The sequence below is a fragment of the Erythranthe guttata genome, chromosome 4 (assembly GCF_056151865.1).
Source record: "Erythranthe guttata isolate IM_541 chromosome 4, IM_541, whole genome shotgun sequence".
In the NCBI taxonomy this organism is placed as follows: Eukaryota; Viridiplantae; Streptophyta; class Magnoliopsida; order Lamiales; family Phrymaceae; genus Erythranthe; species Erythranthe guttata.
Genome location: NC_142536.1, coordinates 9841164 through 9861218, shown reverse-complemented (window position 1 = coordinate 9861218; position 20055 = coordinate 9841164). Strand labels below are relative to the sequence as shown.

Sequence of the window (20055 nt, the reverse complement as noted above, 5' to 3'; positions counted from 1 at the left end):
TCAAGACACATATATGCATGGTGAGGGATAGAGTAACCGATAAATACACACAGTCGAGAGCGTGGTGCAAGTTTGTGAGTGTTGTAGGGACGTAACCATGGATAACATAGACAGCCAAAGACCTTAAGAGAAAGGTAATTTGGTGATTTTTGAAAGAAATGGTAATATGGAGATTGTTTACGGGTGACATCGGAAGACATGTGATTGATTAAATAAGTGGTTGTTTGAAATGCTATTGTCCAATATTGAAGAGGGAGTGAAGCATGATGAGGAAGAGTTAGAGCAATACCGACAATATGCTGATGTTTACGTTCAACAGTACCAACATGCTCAGGGGTGTGAGGTGGGGATTTGAGATGTTGGATACCAAATTGAGAAAGAAGATGGCCAAGACTTGTGGCTTCTCCACTACCATCGGTGTATACGGTTTGAATAGTTTTAGAAAAATATCTCTTAACTAATGTTTTAAAATGAACAAAAATTGAAGATACGTCTGATTTATGTTTGAGAGGATAAAGCCAAGTATATTTTGTAAAATAGTCAACAAAAATGACATAATATCGAAAATTATCAAATGAGATAATTGGAGAAGGTCCCCAAACATCCATAAAATGGACTTCTAAAGGACATGAACATGGTAAGGTAGAAGTACCTAAGGAAGTTTGTGACTTTTATTACATAAACAACCATTACAAAAAAGAGGAGGAAATATTATTTTTAGATAGTGGTAGAGCATGGGAAGAAATAATATGCTGGAGAACCATGAAATAAGGGTAGCCAAGACGACTATGCCAGAGGTGGGTAGACGGTGAAAGGAAGTTTGACTTTATTGCCGTGTATGCTAAGGAAGAGATGGTTTGAGATGAATCTGTGATAGAGGTCGGCCACTCGTAGACATTGTCCTTACTCTGGCCTCGCACCAATGATGCCCTCGTAATTAGATCCTTGACAAGGAAAAAATCAGTGAAAAATTCAATAGAAGCTTTATTTTGGGTACAAAATCAAGAAACATAAATAATATTTTTTCTAATTTTGGGTTCACACAAAACATTATTAAGTTTGAAAGTAGTATTATAAGATTTAAGATCCGTAGAGCCAATGTGAGTAATAGGAATATTATTACCATCACCAACAATTATATCTTCATTACCACCATAATCGGAGTGAATGGAAAGATTTTGTAAGTCTGAAGTAATATGATGAGAAGCCCCTAAAATCGACTAACCAACCCGAATTATTGCTCGTGGAGGAGCAGGCTGCGAGGTTTGCTTGTGGCCAGTTGAACGGTGGAGGTCTGGACCGACAAAACTTGGCAACATAACCTACTTTGTCACATAATTGGCAAACAGGTCGAGTTTGGGGGCAATAATAATTGCCACGAGAGCCATTTTGTTGAAACAAGTTACCTAGAATTCCACGATAAATATTGTTGGTACCTTCATATGATGGTTGTCGAGATTGAGAAGAATGAAATTTGCCCTTTTGTAAGGCTGCTTTTGAAAGAAGTGGGCAGTGATGGAAGTATCCTCTGGAGCAACGATTGAGTGCTTGAAACTTGTCTCATAGTCGAGCAATTTTTTCATCAATTCGTCAAAAGAAATAAGTGTTTCTTGAGCCCTTAATGCAGCCTTGATTTCCTTGTAGGAGTTGGGAAGCCCGTTGAGAGTGTGAACGACGATTTCTCCATCACTCATGTTGTGACCAATTGCAGTAAGATCGTCAATGATAGTTTTGACGGGCTGTAAGTACTCAGATATAATTTTGCCTTCTTGATGAATTTTAGTGAAAGCGTCAATAAGACTTACAGTGCGAGTGTTCGACTTATTCACATACGTTGTTGCGAGAGTGTTCCATGCTTCTTGAGAGGTTGCACATCTAGTGATGAGAGGTCCCGTTGATCCTTGAACGGTAGTTTGAATAGCGAGGAGGAGTAAACGATCTTGGCGAACCCAAACTTTATATTCTGATGTGGTTGCTTGCGGACACAGGATAGTGCCATCTATATAGCCCATGAGGTCATAACCAAGAAAGAGATTGTTCATTTGAGAAGTCCACATGGAATAATTTGGTCCATTGAGTTTTTGGGGTATGAGTGTAGCTGTGTTGAGTGAAATAACTTGGGGAGGAGAGGAGGAGGATGAATCAGTAGTTGGGGTGGTAATGGTGGGAGTAGACATGATGAAAGTGAAGAAAAGAATTAAGAAGAAAGCAAGAAGCTGGAAGAAAAAAAATTAGTGGCTATGTACCATGAAAAAAGACTTTAGAATGTGATAATGAATTGTATTTCTCATCTGTATAGTTCTGCACCTATATATACAAGTTAGCAACTTACATTTACAATCACTATTACAAGATTAAAGCTACAAACTTAATGGATAATATTATATATTAATTACAAGATGATTTCAGGGGCTGCTCTTGCTGATTCTTGGAGATGTGATTAAGCTTGATTGATGATGAGTGATTTGCAGGCTTATTTGGTTGAGAGATTACTGTTGCCTTATCAAATACATGGTCTTGGTTACAGCTATTTGTGAGCTTCTATGGGTTAATCAACTAGTATGAGAAATGAAGTTTGGAGGCATTCAAGAAATGAAGTTGTGTTATGGTAATCAAGCACCACTTCATTTAACATAGAATTTTGTGTTTCATGAAAGAACTAAGCATATCGAAATTCATTGTCATTTTATACAGAAAAAAAAAAATACTTTCTTTACAAATTAAATATTGAAACTCTTAGTTCAAATGATCAACAAACAAATATCTTGACAAAGCCTCTTAGACCATCTCCAATAGAGATTGGGATGGGTAAGGGTGGGGAGGCAAAACCACCTCTAATGGAGTGGGTAATGGGGGTGGGGAGAAGGGGAGCCCCCCACCCCCAACCCCCCCCCCCCCCCCCCCCCCCTAATGCTGAACGTTAGTTTCTTTTGTTTTTTTTTCTTTTCTCTTCTCTTCTCTTCTCTTTTATATATTTTATATATTTTCCTTTTCTTTTTTATTTATGTTTTATACTATATCATTATTTTATTTTATTTCATTTATGTAGCTACATAGTTTAATATCACATAATTTAAATAAAATCAAATACTTATTTTATAAATAAAGTCTTTTAATATTTTTTTGTCATTTCTTTTCCTTTATTTTTTTATTTCTTTTTAATTATATCTTTATTCTTATTATTATTATTATTATTATTATTATTATTATTATTATTATTATTATTATTATTATTATTATTATTATTATTATTATTATTATTATTATTATTATTTTATTTTGTTTCTTTATTTAGTTTTATTTTATTTTACTTTTTTTATATATTTATTTTATAATTGTGAAAATTAGACAAAGACAACAAAAACGATTATTTTACCTTTTATTATAATTTTGAAACCACAAAATAATTTTAATAAAACCAAACACTTAATTCGTAAATAAACACTTTAGTAAAATTATTACACATTTCCCTTGTGTCTTGCTCACACATGAGCTATTAAGTCAGGCTGAAGGTTACAATTTACTTCAATCAATCACTTATGGATATGACGCTTGTTCTAGGGTTTAAATCTAATTCCTCATTTCTTTCATAATTGGTGGCACGAGCTCTGCGAGATGTGGTTGGGTCTTGTCATCGTCAACTAACTCATCATCTGCATATTCATCCCGTTCGTCTTCCACAATCATATTGTGAAGTACGATACATGTCATCATAATATTTCTTCGGTCTTTCGGATCCCACCCTCTTCCAGACTGCTTCACTATGGCAAATCGGCCTTGAAGAATTCCAAAAGCTCGTTCAACATCCTTATGATATGCTTCTTGCTTTTTTTAGAACGTTTGTTCTTGATGTGTTCGCGGCTGCATAATGAATTGGATTAACGTACCCCATTTTGGGTCTATATATGCCATCAGCAAGATAATACGTCATGTAATGATCTTTTTCATTTACCTAATAGCGAACTCTTGGGGAAATTTCTTGAACAACGTTGTCAAACAAGGGTGAACGACCGAAGACAGTGATATTGTTTTACGAACCAGGTACGCCAAAGAATGCATGCCACATCGGGTTTATGTTTTCTCTCTGAAAAGCTCCCCTGCCATGCAGTTGGACAATTTTCCATGTCCAATGCATACAATCTAGTGAACCGATCATTCCAGGGACCCGCGTCATTTCGCTTTCTCAAGTAGCCTTGTCAGATCTACGTTTGTCAGAGCACGAAGGTACTCACTCATCTTTACACTACCGCAAAATTGTTTTGCATAATCCGCGCAAGGCCTCGGTTGCGGTTGTCTCTACCATATGGAAAGTTTCGACAATTGAATCAGTTGAGTATGCGTAAGCCAACATTCGCATAGCAACTGTAACCTTTTGGAGTGATGAAAATCCTAATTTGTGGGCCCGATCATGGTTTCCTTGAAAATAGGTATTCGAGCGCTCGTAATCCTCAACCAAACGTAATACTAAATGACGCTTCATTCGGAACCGGCGTCTGAAATCATCTGCATCAAAAACAAGGTTGTCAAAAAAGTAATCATTCACGAGTTGTTCGAGTTTACCTTTTCGGTCGCGAGGTTTGTATTTGCGTCCAAGAACAGAGCCACCGTGTACAACATCTTGATTAGCGGTTGCTTCATATTGTAGACAACCAAGTGTATCTGCTTCGTTGTCTTCTTCAAGTATTTGCTCATTATACGCAACACAATCAAATTCATTGGAACTCGATCCATAATTCATTACTGAAATATTTTGCTCGTAAAATGATTAAATGGATATATTGATGACGAAATATTTTATTGAATGAAACACATTTAAATAAGGAAGACCATAAATAAAATTATATGTAGACGTAATATGAAGAACCAATCGCTAGGTGACACGTCATATTAACTATGATGTCTTTTTTTTTCCTTTTCTTATTTGCAGAATTATTTTCTCTCATCACATATTTTGCCTTCCCAGATTGCAGACAACACCTACATGACTTAATTGAGAGATGGTGTTGATAACTACTATAAAAACTTGATAGTGAATATACAAACTTTGGAATTGAAATTTTACTTTTGTCTTTTCAGATTTTACTTTTGCCCTTTCAAATTTACCTGACCTTTTCAAAATTTGCTTTTGCCCTTTTGAATTAACCATGACGTTTTATATTTTACTTGTGCCCTTAAAAATTTTACTTTTGCCCTTTCGAAATTACCCTAACTTTCATATTTTACTTATGTCCTTTCAATTTTTACTTTGCCCTTTCAAAATTTTACATTGTCTTCTACAATTCCTTACACACAATGATGTCTCTTTATATTAGACAATAATTCACATCTTCAGGTCTACACTTATTTTAGAAGGACATCTATTTTTTTATATGGCTCCCACTAATTAAAGGTTGGTCAGAAGATGAAGATGTAGATCTTACGAAAGCATACACTGTTGTCTCGGAGGATCCAATTCACGGGACTAACCAATGCTTTTAGGGGACCTCAAATTGCACGTTTGGACTTTTTGACATATATGCTTCAGATTGAGGGGAATTGTTGAAAATTGTAAAACACTATCAAAATACTTTAGGGGTGGTAAATAACCGGCTCGTGAACTCGATGAGTCGACTCAATAAAAGCTCGAACTTGAACCTGAGCATGATTATAGTTGTTCGACAGCTTGCAAGCCGGCTCGCGAGTTTCTTATTTATTTATTTATTATAATTAAATAATATACATTATAATAAAAAATATTTATGTAGAAATATTAAACAAATACATATATAAATTAATAAAAAATTATAATTTATTTTATTTTTATTGTCATATAAATATTGTATACTAATAAAATCAAGTAACATAAAATAAAAAATTAACAAAATGAGCTGAGCTCGAGCTCGATAGGTCCACATGAGCTTGAGTCTAGAAAATAAAAGCTTGATGAGCTCGAGCTCGCAAAATTGGATACAAGCTTGAGCCTGAGCCTGGAAAATTTGGCGAGCTCGGCTCGTTCTTACCCCTATAGTACTCTAGTTGTGTGGCAAATACGTGTTTATTGTATATAAAAAATTGAATTGAGTTTTTGACATGTTGCACCCTGAAAATATTAAGTTTTAGCACAATGCACCTTGTGATTGCACATTATTTTGAAAGTTGCACACCATGTCCTTTTTAAGCCAAAATATATAGCAAACAAAACTAAATGAGCAAATAGCAAGGAGCAAAATTGGCACATGATTAAGTTCCTGCTTAATGCTCTTGTAATTTTGTTTTAATATGTGCTCAACTTGATGTAATGGACACGAAGGAAGATGCATCTCTTCCTCTTGATTAGCGGTTGCTTCATAATGTAGACAATCAAGTGTATCTGCTTAGTTATCTTCTTCAAGTATTTGCTCATTATACGCAACACAATCAAATTCATTAGAACTCGATCCATAATTCATTATTGAAATATTTTGCTCGTAAAATGATTAAATGGATATATTGATGATGAAATATTTTATTGATTGAAACAAATTTAAATAAGGAAGACCATAAATAAAATTATACGTAGACGTAATATGAAGAACCAATCGCTAGGTGACACGTCATATTAATTATGATGTCTTTTTTTTTTCCTTTTCTTATTTGCAGAATTATTTTCTCTCACCACATATTTTGTCTTCCCAGATTGCAGACAACACCTACATGACTTAATTGAGAGATGGTGTTGATAACTACTATACAAACTTGATAGTAAATATACAAACTTTGGAATTGAAATTTTACTTTTGTCTTTTCAGATTTTACTTTTTCCCTTTCGAATTTACCTGACCTTTTAAAAAATTAATTTTGCCCTTTTGAATTTACCATGACCTTTTATATTTTACTTGTGCCCTTACAAATTTTACTTTTGCCCTTTCGAAATTACCCTAACTTTCATATTTTACTTATGTCCTTTCAATTTTTACTTTGCCCTTTTAAAATTTTACATTGTCTTCTACAATTCTTTACACACAATGATGTCTCTTTATATTAGACAATAATTCACATCTTCAGGTCTACACTTATTTTAGAAGGACATCTATTTTTTTATATGGCTCCCACTAAAGGTTGGTCAGAAGATGAAGATGTAGCTCTTACGAAAGCATACATTGTCTCGGAGGATCCAATTCACGGGCCTAACCAATGCTCTTAGGGGACCTCAAATTGCACGTTTGAACTTTTTGACATATATGCTTCAGATTGAGGGGAAGTGTTGAAAATTGTAAAACACTATGAAAATACTTTAGGGGTGGTAAATAACAGGCTCGTGAACTCGATGAGCCGACTCAATAAAAGCTCGAACTTGAACCTGAGCATGATTATAGTTGTTCGACAGCTTGCAAGCTGGCTCGCGAGTTTCTTATTTATTTATTTATTAAAATTAAATAATATACATTATAATAAAAAATATTTATGTAATAATATTAAACAAATACATATATAAATTAATAAAAAATTATAATTTATTTTATTTTTATTGTCATATAAATATTGTATACTAATAAAATAAAGTAACATAAAATAAAAAATTAACAAAATGAGCTGAGCTCGAGCTCGATAGGTCCACTTGAGCTTGAGTCTAGAAAATAAAAGCTTGATGAGCTCGAGCTCGCAAAATTGGATACAAGCTTGAGCATGAGCCTGGAATTTTGGCGAGCTCGGCTTGTTCTTACACCTATAGTACTCTAGTTGTGTGGCAAATACGTGTTTATCGTATATAAAAAATTGAATTGAGTTTTTGACATGTTGCACCGTGAAAATATTAAGTTTTAGCACAATGCACTTTGTGATTGCACATTATTTTGAAAGTTGCACACCATGTCCTTTTTAAGCCAAAATTTATAGCCAAAAAAAACTAAACGAGCAAATAGTAAGGAGCAAAATTGGCACATGATTAATTTCCTGCTTAATGCTCTTGTAATTTTGTTTTATTATGTGCTCAACTTGATGTAATGGTCACGAAGGAAGATGCATCTCTTCCTCTTGATTAGCGGTTGTTTCATAATATAGACAATCAAGTGTATCTGCTTCGTTGTCTTCTTCAAGTATTTGCTCATTATACGCAACACAATCAAATTCATTGGGACTCGATCCATAATTCATTATTGATATATTTTGCTCGTAAAATGATTAAATGGATATATTGATGATGAAATATTTTATTGATCGAAACACATTTAAATACGGAAGACCATAAATAAAATTAGGGGCAATATGCCAAACACGTCATTGGGATTTTAATTCTTGATAAATCGTTTATTTATAAATGATATTTGAGATAAATCCAATGGGCCTGAAAAACCATATATGCCCCCACTAACTATTAATTAGTATAACTATTTAATTTTACAAAAAGTATACCTATAATCTACACCTAAATCTTCTCCAATAATTATTCCCCTAATAACGCTAATTCAGTTTTTTTTTTCTTTTCTTTTTAATTTTGTTTAATGATTTTCTTTATTTCGATTTAAATGAAAATTTTGTAATTAATTTATTTTTTATTTTTTTTATTTTTGGTTTTTTATTTTGAATTATTGTTTTCTTATTTATATTTTTCATACTTTTTATTTAAATTTAAAAAATGATTTTATTTTATTTTCGTTTTGTCATGATTTTTTTTTTCTTAATTTTAATTTTATTTAGAAATGGTTTTTTTTTTCTTTCCAGTTTTTTTTAAATAAAAACCGCTCATATAAACATGAAAATCACTCTATATAACACAGCTATATAAACATGAAAATCACTCTATATACCAACAATATAACATGAAAACCACTATATTTATCAAAAACCACTATGAAGTTAAAAGTACAAATTAATATAAAATAAGCATAAATTTATCGAAAACCACTATAGAATTAAAGTAAAATTTACTATAAAATAAGCATAATCCACATTAAAAATAACGTAATCCACTATTAAATTAGTGTAATCCACTGTTACATAAGTGTAATCCAGTATATGTTCATCCAAAACCACTATTAACAAATGTATACAAACAAATTCGGCATCACTTCGGTTGTTCAAGAACTTGAACCAAAAAACCTTGTGTAATGGGGGGCTTTTGAGAAATAAAACCTATAATCTAACCCCTAGTACATATACAAAGACTCTGTATCTATATAACTGCTCGAATAAAATATTCAGATTTATTTTTGTTAGGGAGTTACCGGCTTGTGTGTGTGTTGATTGATCAATGGCGGCGGAGGAGGTTTGCGACAGGATCAAGGGGCCGTGGAGTACGGAGGAGGACGAGTTGTTGAAGAACTTGGTTGAGCGGCACGGCGCTAGGAATTGGTCGTTGATATGCCGGTCGATTCCGGGGAGATTGGGGAAGTCCTGTGGGCTGCGGTGGTGCAATCAGCTCTCGTCGGAGGTGAAGCACCGCCCGTTCACGACGGAGGAGGACGAGACTATTCTCAAGGCGCACGCCGAGTTTGGGAACAAGTGGGCGTCGATCTCGAGGCTGCTCGTCGGGCGCACCTATAACGCGATTAAAAACCACTGGAATTCGCCGCGGATGTGGCGGCCGGCAGCGGCGGGGAGGAGGAGTGGCGGACGCAGTTGTTGAGGCGGAGCGGCTGCGGAGATATTTCTGCTGCGATGAGGATTTCTAGATGAATGATTTCAGGGGAGAAGACGGCGTTTATCGTAATTAATTGCGATATAATAGGAAAAGATATTACAATTTTTTTTTTAAATTTTTTTTTATTTCCAATTATAAAATATACGTTTGTTTTAGGTTAGGGTAAAATAGTGATAATTTATTATTTTTCATTATTTAATGCTTAAATGGATTTATCTCAAAAAATTCTAAAAAAAATGGATCTATTGTAATTAGCCTTGTATAATGGGGGGCTTTTGACAAATAATCCCATAAAATTATATGTAGACGTAATATGAAGAACCAATCGCTAGGTGACACGTCATATTAATTATGATGTCTTTTTTTTTCCTTTTCTTATTTGCAGAATTATTTTCTCTCACCACATATTTTGTCTCCCATATTGCAGACAACACCCACATGACTTAATTGAGAGATGGTGTTGATAACTACTATACAAACTTGATAGTGACTATACAAACTTTGGAATTGAAATTTTACTTTTATCTTTTCAAATTTTACTTTTGTCCTTTCGAATTTACCCTGGCCTTTTTAAATTTTCCTTTTGCCCTTTTGAATTTACCATGACCTTTTTATATTTTACTTGTGCCCTTTAAAATTTTACTTTTGCCCTTTTGAAATTACCATAACTTTCATATTTTACTTATGTCCTTTCAATTTTTACTTTGCCCTTTCAAAATTACATTGTCTTCTACACTTCTTTACACACAATGATGTCTCTATATATTAGGCAATAATTCACATATTTACGTCTACACTTATTTTAAAAGGACATCTATTTTTTATATGGCTCCCACTAAAGGTTGGTCAGAAGATGAAGATGTAACTCCTACGAAAGCATACATTGTTGTCCCGGAGTATCCAATTCACGGGAATAACCAATGCTTTTAGGGGACCTCAAATTGCACGTTTGATTTTTTGACTTATATGCTGAGGGGAAGTGTTGAAAATTGTAAAACCCTATGAGAATACTTTAGGGGTGGTAAATAATTTGAGACGGCTCGTGAACTCGATGAGCCGACTCAATAAAAGCTCGAGCTTGAACCTGGGCATGGTTATAGTTGTTCGACAGCTTGCAAGCCGGCTCGCGAGTTTCTTATTTATTTATTTTATATTTAAATAATATACATTATAATAAAAATAAAAATATATAAAATAATATTAACCAAATACATATATAAATTAAAAAAAAAATTATAATTTATTTTATTTTTATCGTCATATAAATAAGTTATACTGATAAAATAATGTAACATAAAACTAAATATTAACAAAATGAACTCAGCTCAAGCTCGATAGGTCCACTTGAGCTTGAGCCTAGAAAATAAAAGCTCGATGAGCTCGAGCGCGCAAAATTGGATACAAGCTTGAGCTTGAGCCTGAAATTTTTGGCGAGCTCGACTCGTTCATACCCCTATAATACTCTAGTTGTATTGCAAATACGTGTTTATTATTTATAAAAAACTAAATTGAATTTTTGACATTTTACACCCAGAAAATATTAAGTTTTAGCACAGTGCACCCTAAGATTGCTAACTATTTTGGAAGTTGCACAGCATATCTTTCTTTAGCCCAAATATATAGCCCAAAAAACTAAATGAGCAAATAGTAGGGAGTAAAATCGGCACATAATTAATTTCCTGCTTAATGCTCTTGTAATGTCGTTCTAATATGTGCTCAACTTGATGTAATGGACATGAAGGAAGATGCATCTCTTCCTCTTAATGATCTCTGTCTGCATGACTACAGATGATGTCTCCTATTTTCTGTTGTCATTCCTTTGTTTTGTCCATAATGTTTACGGCAAATGTTGCTGCTTACTCTAATTCTATTTTTATACACCATCGAGGAAAAACATCGAAAGCAAAATAACGAAACTTGTTGCAAATGCTATTATCCAAGGGGCAAAGAATTCCAAGTCAAAAGAAAAAGATTCAGAATTCCAACTCAATGAAGCAAAAAACCTTTGGTTAAGTGTCGGAAACATAAAATGTACCAGATAAAAATAAAATAAAAAACTCAAAATTCAAAAATAGCAAGGGCAAAACCATTACAATACAGGAATCCGAATACCTTTCCTATTTCCAGACTTGAATCTGATACGAGATTAAAATTACTGGCAAAAAAATGTGGCTTAAAAAAAGCTTAGTAGCGACCAATACCCCATACTCGAACAACACCATCTGTATAACCACTGAAAAGAGTGCTTCCATCGGCACTCCAGCTTAGACTGGTGCAGTATATCACCTATTATCAAACAATGTACAAAACAACATCAGATACTACTTACATTCAAAACACAAAACCATTATCCCCTGTGTTATTTTTCATTCTTGTAAGCACAAGTACCCAATTAAATACTCGGACATCGTTATCTTTGGTACAACACCCAGTATTAACTACTATCATTTAGCACTTATAATACTACAATGCCAAGCACATATACTATATATGATAACTTCTAAGGCGAGGAAAATATCGAAAGGCACCATAAACGCATGACTACAAAGACACAACCATCTATACTACTACCTCAGTTTCCAAATAAGTGTCATTATCGTGAACGCACAAAGATCAAGAAACCTAATATATAGCCTCCTTTTTAAATGAAAAAAAATTCTAAATTGCCCCTTACAGACCTTGAAGAATGATAAATTAGTTGTACAAATTAACGAGATTGAAGAATAATTAACGATATAGGACAAAATAGTGCATTTTATCTTGATACTTTAAAGTGACACTTGTACTAAAAGTGAGGGAGTATTACAAATAAATGAAAACCCAAACCCAAGTCATATATTGAACACACAAAAAACTGATCCGAGTAGAGCATTGACAATGCAGATATATAAACAAAATTAATCCACAATTTTCAGTCAATAAAAGTAGTAAATATATATATATATATATATATATATATATATATATATATATATATATATATATATATATATATATATATATATATATAGAGAGAGAGAGAGAAAGAGAGAGAGAGAACCTTATTTTTAGCAGCAGCGGATTGGGTAGCACCTTCAGGAGCAATCTCGCTCTCATGCTTCAAATCAACCTTGAGATCAACAACAACACTCTTGCTCTCCAAATCCCAAATCTTAATGCTGGCCTCAGTCGCAGCGCAAAGCCAGTATCTATTAGGGCTGAAACACAGCGCGTTTATTATCGAACCCGCATCCAACGAGTACAGCCTCTTCCCCTCTGCCAAATCCCACAGCAATATCACTCCATCCTTCCCTCCGCTCGCGCACAGCGAACCATCGGGCGAAACCGCCGACGTGTTCACGTACCCAGAGTGTCCGGCCAACGTCGACCTCAGCTTGCAATTCGTCAGATTCCAAATCTTAACCGTCTTATCCCACGACGCCGAGACGATGGTCGGCTGCAGGGTATTCGGCGAGAACCTCACGCACGAAACCCAATCGGAATGCGCGTCCTGATCCTGGATGGTGTACTTGCACTCTCCGAGCGTGTTCCACAGCTTGATCGTCTTGTCGCGGGAGGCGGAGACGATCTGGCGATTGTCGATCGAGAACGCGACGGAGAGCACGTCCTTCGTGTGTCCGACGAACCGGCGGGCGGTGTTTCCGGTCTGGAGGTCCCAGAGGCGGAGCTCGCCGTCCCATGAGCCGGAGAGGGCGAACTGGCCGTCGGAGGAGAGGACGACGTCTTCGACGAAGTGAGAGTGGCCGGTTAGGCGACGGCGGGCGACGCCGTAGGTCCTGTCCTCCTTGGTGAGGGACCAGAGGATGATTGATTTGTCGCGGGAGGCGGTGACGATCATGTCGGAGTTGTCGATTGGGGTGGCGATGGCGGTCACCCAGTCGGTGTGGGCGCGCATTGTGCCGCGGAGGACGAGCTGCTCTTGCGCCATGGCTGATTGATTGTGTACGGCGGCGGCGGCGGAGAAAATGAAAATGAGAGGCGTAACAGATGGAATGTGGGAAGCCCTATTTGATGTTGAACAGAATATATATAGTGATTTAGGATTTTAGGGTTTTCAAGGATCAGTGGGCCAAGTCGTCCGCGTCTGATCGAAATGTTAGGAGAACCGAATTACATTTCTTCATTTTTTTATGCATAATACACAAAAAATTAAAAAAAGTAAAATAATATATATTTATATACAGAATGACAGGTAGAATTTAAAAATTAAGCAATAATTATGTTATCATTCATGTATAAAGAATAAATTATTAGCCATACATTTTTAATCTCGTGTGAAGTTAAAAAAAAATCATATACTTCTTTCATAAATGAAATTTAGTATATAGTTTTCTAACTATTAATAGTTTTTTTTAACGGTTATAGACCCGCTGAGTTAGTGCGAACCGGCTATTTTTCTTTTTTAATATAAAGCCAGTTTTTTGCGACTCGAATTGTGAATGAAAACACCTTCAACAAATACAGCATCATCGGAGACACCGTTCATTGTTGGTATTGTCACAAATTTCCATTAAATTGGCTATATGGAGATCTGGATCAACAGTTGTTGCCCCAAAGAATTAGTTTACTAAAACCATATTGATGAGACCGAATTCATTCGAGGTTGTTTGCAGCAATCGTCGATTTCTTGATACGTGAATACTTCTCGTTCGCATTCGAAGTGTGGTATTCCCTCATTGTTCGTTATGTGGTGTTCGCTCTTCATTGCTCGTGTTCTTGCTCTAGTTCCTGTTAGCACTTCAAGGTAAGGCGCTTATGATTTTCTGGCGGTCCACCATTAATTCATTTTGTTGACTGCGTGTGGCTCTTCTCGTTCGGTATGTCCTTTCAATCTCGGTATCATAAGGTACGATTTCCAAATTTTGACGCATAGGTATAAACAAGAATGAAAAATCAGAATAAATATCAAAACTAAAAGTAAAATAAGGTTAAATGGCTAAATTAATATGCAGATAATTGTTAGCAATATATAGAATCAAATTTGTCCCCCGCAACGACTCCACAAACTGAATACTCGCAAAATCTACTTATAAACAATCGCAAATATGCATTATCGCCAGGATAGTCAATTCCATATATTTATCCTCAAGGACTTATGATTCAAATGTTGGGTAATATAATTTTTAGATTTATTTTGTGCTAATATTAATTATTTGTGTCATATTCAGTTTTTTTATCACTGTTGCGTTATGTATCGCAATAGTTTGTAAACGAACAAAAATAAACGAGACACAAATTTTAACGTGTTTCAGATACAAACGTATCCTAATCCACGGGGACCTGCAAACAAGAATTTACTAATTTTAGTTTTACGAGTACAATAATTGGACTTATTCAAAACTAAAAAATCACTTTTTGTTGACGTCGTTCTTGTACAATACTCGAAATTGTGATCTTCAATTTGCAATATGACCATCACTCCGCACAGCTGAACCCCCATCGACGTTGAATCCTTTCAGTCGTCTTATCGATCTCCTCACGAGATCTTTGAAGTCCATCTCTCGAAGAACCGATTTTCTTTTTACATAGAAGAAGAAAACGTTGATCTCGATTGCTATTGAAAATATCACGATCTGGTGCAACAAAATAAAATAGCAGAAATTGTTTTCTCTCTTCCAAAACTTGCATGAATGCACTGTCACAACAGTTGAAGGAACTATCTATGTGTTCTGGCACTGTCTTAACTCCACATCTGTTCATGCCAACTTCAACGTTTTTTTCTCCCCCTTTCTGAGCAATCACCATGCATATATAAACTACCATGAACAGATGGATTTTTGCAGTAAAAAAAAAAGCAACAACAACCACTACAACACAAAATCGCAAAATCACTACCACATGATATTTTAAAGCGAAATTCAAAGGATAGAGATACCAAGTTCAACATTAAATAACCAAGGAAAATTGTTTTGCCGAACTTCACAAGAAAACGTGGGAGTATGAGAAGAAGGCCCTAGATCCAGTTACAACAGAAAATCAAATTTAACTAGCACAAATATAAAGCCCCCGTTTTTTCTTTATTATTATTAATGCCTAAATGCAAGATAGAATATAAACAAATGCTTGTCTTATGGACACTATATCTGTTAAAACACCTATGGAAATAATTGTCAAATATCGTCGGGGCGAAGGGGAACTTCTTGATGATCCCACTTTATACCGGAAGTTGGTGTAGACGCATAAAATTAATTAATTTGCTAATTAAATTAGTCAATTAAATTGTGTCTAAATTAAATTATACCTTATCTTGCAAGATAAGTCATGGAGATAATTATCAATTAATTATTGGCCAATAGGATTATTTCTTCTCTTCCAAGTTATAAGAGATAAATATCAATTTAAAGAGAGCCAATCAAATCGCGCCACGTCATCAAGAAGACTTTATGTAGGACTCTTATTCTATCACTATAAATAGGGACCCTCCCTACACAATTCAAAAAACAACTCAAGAAGAAGAAAAACCGTAGGAGAAAATTCTCTCTATAATATTCAAGCCATTCTTCATCAAATTCAAGTCGTTCTTCATCAAATTCAAGGCGTTCTTCATCAAATCGAGGGCGTTCTTCAACAAATCAAGATCGAAGGAAAATTGAAGGGCCAAATCCATCAAGAATTCCAAGATCTTCAAGTCAAAGCCCATCAAAGTTCAAACAAATCAAGATCGAATGAAGATTGAAGGGCCAAATCCATCAAGAACTCCAAGATCTTCAAGTCAAAACCCGTCAAAGTTCAACGTTCGATCCGAGATTCAAGTCGCAAGACCCTCGGAAGACGTTATTCAAATCCAAATCAAATCCGGAGAAGATCAAGTCAACGACCCGACTCCGAAATTCAAAGTCAAACGCATATTATTCTTGAGAGAAGAATCAGAGGATTAAATTAGAGTTTGTAACCCGCAATATTTATTTTAATTCAATAAAATTTTATTTGTGCAAGTTTTTCTTGTTTGTCTAAATCGCAGATAAGAATTTGTTGCTACAAATTTTGGCACGCCCGGTGGGACATCTCTACCTCTCATCTCTTCTCTCTCTCTCGAAGATCCTCGAAGTGTTGCAGTGACTGCTCTACGTTCGCAATGAAGTCTGCTACTTCGGATTCATCAAGTGTGGGCTTAGTTACAAGGAGTATAGCTAAGAAGCTGCAAGCATCCTCCAAGACTAGCTCGACGCCCCAAACCGTTCAGAAAGGCTTACCGCCTCTTGTCAACACAAGCGCAGACGTGGAAGGTTCAAAACGAGAGATTTCACAGCCCACGCCTTGTTCAACATCAAGCTACTCAAAGGTTGCATCCGTCATGACAACAAACGCTACAACCATGGAGGAGCAAATTGCAAGTTTGACAAAGGCCATTGAGGGACTCGCAAAGCATGTTCAACAACGAGATTCTCAAATTTCCGAGTTGATCAACAAGATGGACAAAGCCGATGCTAGTCAAGCTGTAGAGAATCAGATAGAGGTTCAAGACGAAGTCGAGACATCCACAAAGCAACAACCAGTTGAAAACGAGAAGGCTCCAGCTCAAGAACTTCAAGTTTCTCCAGAAGGGATGATTCATGTAGATCAAGTGATGACGCTAATCAGTGGAACCATCAAAGACAAGTTGGAAGGAAGCTTGAAGTCTCCATCAACCTATGTCAAGCCATACACGCAAAGGATTGATGATCTAAGGATGCCAATGGGGTATATACATCGAAAGTTTCAACAATTTGACGGCAAAGGCAACCCCAAGCAACATGTGGCACACTTCGTGGAGACTTGCAATGACGCCGGAACGTACGGAGATCACCTCGTCAAGCAGTTCGTCCGATCGCTCAAAGACAATGCGTTTGATTGGTACATTGATTTGGGGGCGAACTCCCTTGATAGTTGGAAGCACTTAGAGGAAGAATTTCTCAACCGCTTTTACAGCACTCGAAGAACAGTCAGCATGATTGAGCTCACCAATTCTCGCCAATGGAAGAAGGAACCTGTCATCGACTACATCAACCGTTGGAGAAATTTGAGTCTTAATTGCAAGGATCGACTGCCTGAGACATCAGCTATTGAACTGTGCATCCAAGGAATGCAATGGGGACTCCGATATATCCTTCAAGGAATTCAACCTAAAAGTTTTGAAGAGTTGGCCACTCGAGCACATGATATGGAATTGAGCATAACTGCAAATGAAGTCGAAGAACCTTCATTCCAAAAGTCGTATCAGCTCAAAGAAGAACATGTTGAAGAAGAACAAGAAGATCATGATGATGGGGGCAAGTCTTTTGAAGAAGCAACACCCTATGCAATATGAAAAGTCAAATCAAATGAAACACTCCTTGACACGAGTTTAAAAGGTCTACATGTTCAAATCAAATGAAGTACTCCTTGACACGAGTTTAAAAGGACTACATGTCCAAATCAAACACTCCTTGACACGAGTTTAAAAGGTCTACATGTCCAAATCAAGTACTCATTGACACGAGTTTAAAATGTCTGCATGTCCAAGTCAAATCAAGGCTCCTTGATATGAGCATAAACTATCTATATATCCAAGTCAAGTCAAGACTCCTTGATAGGAGCATAAACTATCTACATATCCAAATCAAATCAAGGCTCCTTGATACGAGCATAAACTATCTATATATCCAAATTAAATCAAGGCTCCTTGATACGAGCATAAACTATCTATATATCCTAATCAAATCAAGACTCCTTGATACGAGCATAAACTACCTATATATCCAAATCAAATCAATGCTCCTTGATACGAGCATAAACTATCTACATATCCAAATCAAATCAAGACCCCTTGATACGAGCATAAACTATCTATATATCCAAATCAAATCAATGTTCCTTGATACGAGCATAAACTATCTACATATCCAAGTCAAATCAAGGCTCCTTGATACGAGCGTAAACTATCTACAAATTTGAGTCAAATGCTCCTTCAGCACGAGTTTAAACTGAATATATTTCTCCTTGTCCACATGAGTATAAACTGTGCACGACATCCCTCTAAAGGATATATTTTGAACTACGTTATGACTTGATCCCTTTATAGGGTACGTAGGCAACTTGGAATCTCTCTAAGTTCAGTCATGATTTCAAAAGTTATATGTGCTTTGCAAGATCAAGCTGCAATTGAATTTGAACAATTATCGATACTCATTCACTCAAAGACGCATTGTCCGTGAACAAGTCTCGAGGGGGCATTTGTGAACGCATAAAATTAATTAATTGGCTAATTAAATTAGCCAATTAAATTGTGTCTAAATTAAATTATACCTTGCCTTGCAAGACAAGTCATGGAGATAATCAATTAATTATTGGCCAATAGGATTATTTCTTCTCTTCCAAGTTATAAGAGATAAATATCAATTTAAAGAGAGCCAATCAAATTGCGCCACGTCATCAAGAACACTTTATGTATGACTCTTATAAAATCACTATAAATAGGGACCCTCCCTACACAATTCAAAAAACAACTCAAGAAGAAGAAAAACCGTAGGAGAAAATTCTCTCTACAATATTCAAGCCGTTCTTCATCAAATTCAAGTCGTTCTTCATCAAATCGAGGGCGTTCTTCAACAAATCAAGATCGAAGGAAAATTGAAGGGCCAAATCCATCAAGAATTCCAAGATCTTCAAGTCAAAGCCCGTCAAAGTTCAAACAAATCAAGATCGAATGAAGATTGAAGGGCCAAATCCATCAAGAACTCCAAGATCTTCAAGTCAAAATCCGTCAAAGTTCAACGTTCGATCCGAGATTCAAGTCGCAAGACCCTCGGAAGACGTTATTCAAATCCAAATCAAATCCGGAGAAGATCAAGTCAACGACCCGACTCCGAAATTCAAAGTCAAACGCATATTATTCTTGAGAGAAGAATCAGAGGATTAAATTAGAGTTTGTAACCCGCAATATTTATTTTTAATTCAATAAAATTTTATTTGTGCAAGTTTTTCTTGTTTGTCTAAATCGCAGATAAGAATTTGTTGCTACAGTTGGTTGGTAGTCTTATCTATTTAACCATCACGCGTCCAGACATCTCGTATGTTGTCCATACTGTTAGCAAGTTCATGCAAGCTCCTCGCCACATCCACCTATTTGCAGTTTGCCGGATCATTAGATACATTCTTGGCTCACCTAGTCGTGGACTAATTTATATACTGGTTCTTCACTCCAGCTACAAGCCTATAGCGAAGCGGATTGGGCAGGTTGTCCTGACAACAGGAAATCTACCACTCGGTGGTGCATGTTTCTTGGGGATGCTCTTATCTTGGAAATGCAAGAAACAAGCTCGGTATCCAAATCTTCCACAGAGCCAGAATACCGAGCAATGTCTGATACATGCTCTGAGACAATTTGGTTGCGTGGTCTACTTATAGAGCTTGGATATTCAACAAGATCAACCTACTTCACTATATGATGACAATACTAGTGCGATCCAAATTGCAGAAAATCCTATTTATCACGAACG

At 35.8% G+C, this 20055-nt stretch overlaps 2 protein-coding genes across 2 annotated transcripts; one reads left to right on the top strand and one right to left on the bottom strand.

Annotated features, from left to right (window-relative positions):
• The first annotated feature begins 9208 nt into the window (after positions 1 to 9208).
• Positions 9209 to 9583, top strand: LOC105954893 (transcription factor MYB73). The gene has a single exon (XM_012978577.2). The coding sequence runs from the start codon at positions 9209 to 9211 to the stop codon at positions 9581 to 9583; it is 375 nt and encodes a 124-aa protein (XP_012834031.2).
• A 1966-nt stretch (positions 9584 to 11549) lies between these two features.
• Positions 11550 to 13728, bottom strand: LOC105954910 (small ribosomal subunit protein RACK1). Its single transcript, XM_012978593.2, has 2 exons — positions 12639 to 13728; positions 11550 to 11884 (listed from the first exon to the last, which is right to left on the bottom strand). Exons 1-2 carry the CDS (start codon positions 13524 to 13526, stop codon positions 11783 to 11785), a joined length of 990 nt encoding a protein of 329 aa, XP_012834047.1. The 5' UTR covers positions 13527 to 13728; the 3' UTR covers positions 11550 to 11782.
• Between the last annotated feature and the right edge of the window lie 6327 nt (positions 13729 to 20055).

What these genes read in the sequence shown, in the direction of transcription:
- LOC105954893 (XM_012978577.2), top strand. Translation starts at nt 9,209, where the DNA reads ATGGCGGCGGAGGAGGTTTGCGACAGGATCAAGGGGCCGTGGAGTACG.
- LOC105954910 (XM_012978593.2), bottom strand. Translation starts at nt 13,526, where the DNA reads ATGGCGCAAGAGCAGCTCGTCCTCCGCGGCACAATGCGCGCCCACACC. An exon ending in CCGCTGCTGCTAAAAATAAG is followed by an intron (nt 11,885 to 12,638) that starts GTTCTCTCTCTC and finishes GTTTGATAATAG; the next exon opens with GTGATATACTGCACCAGTCT.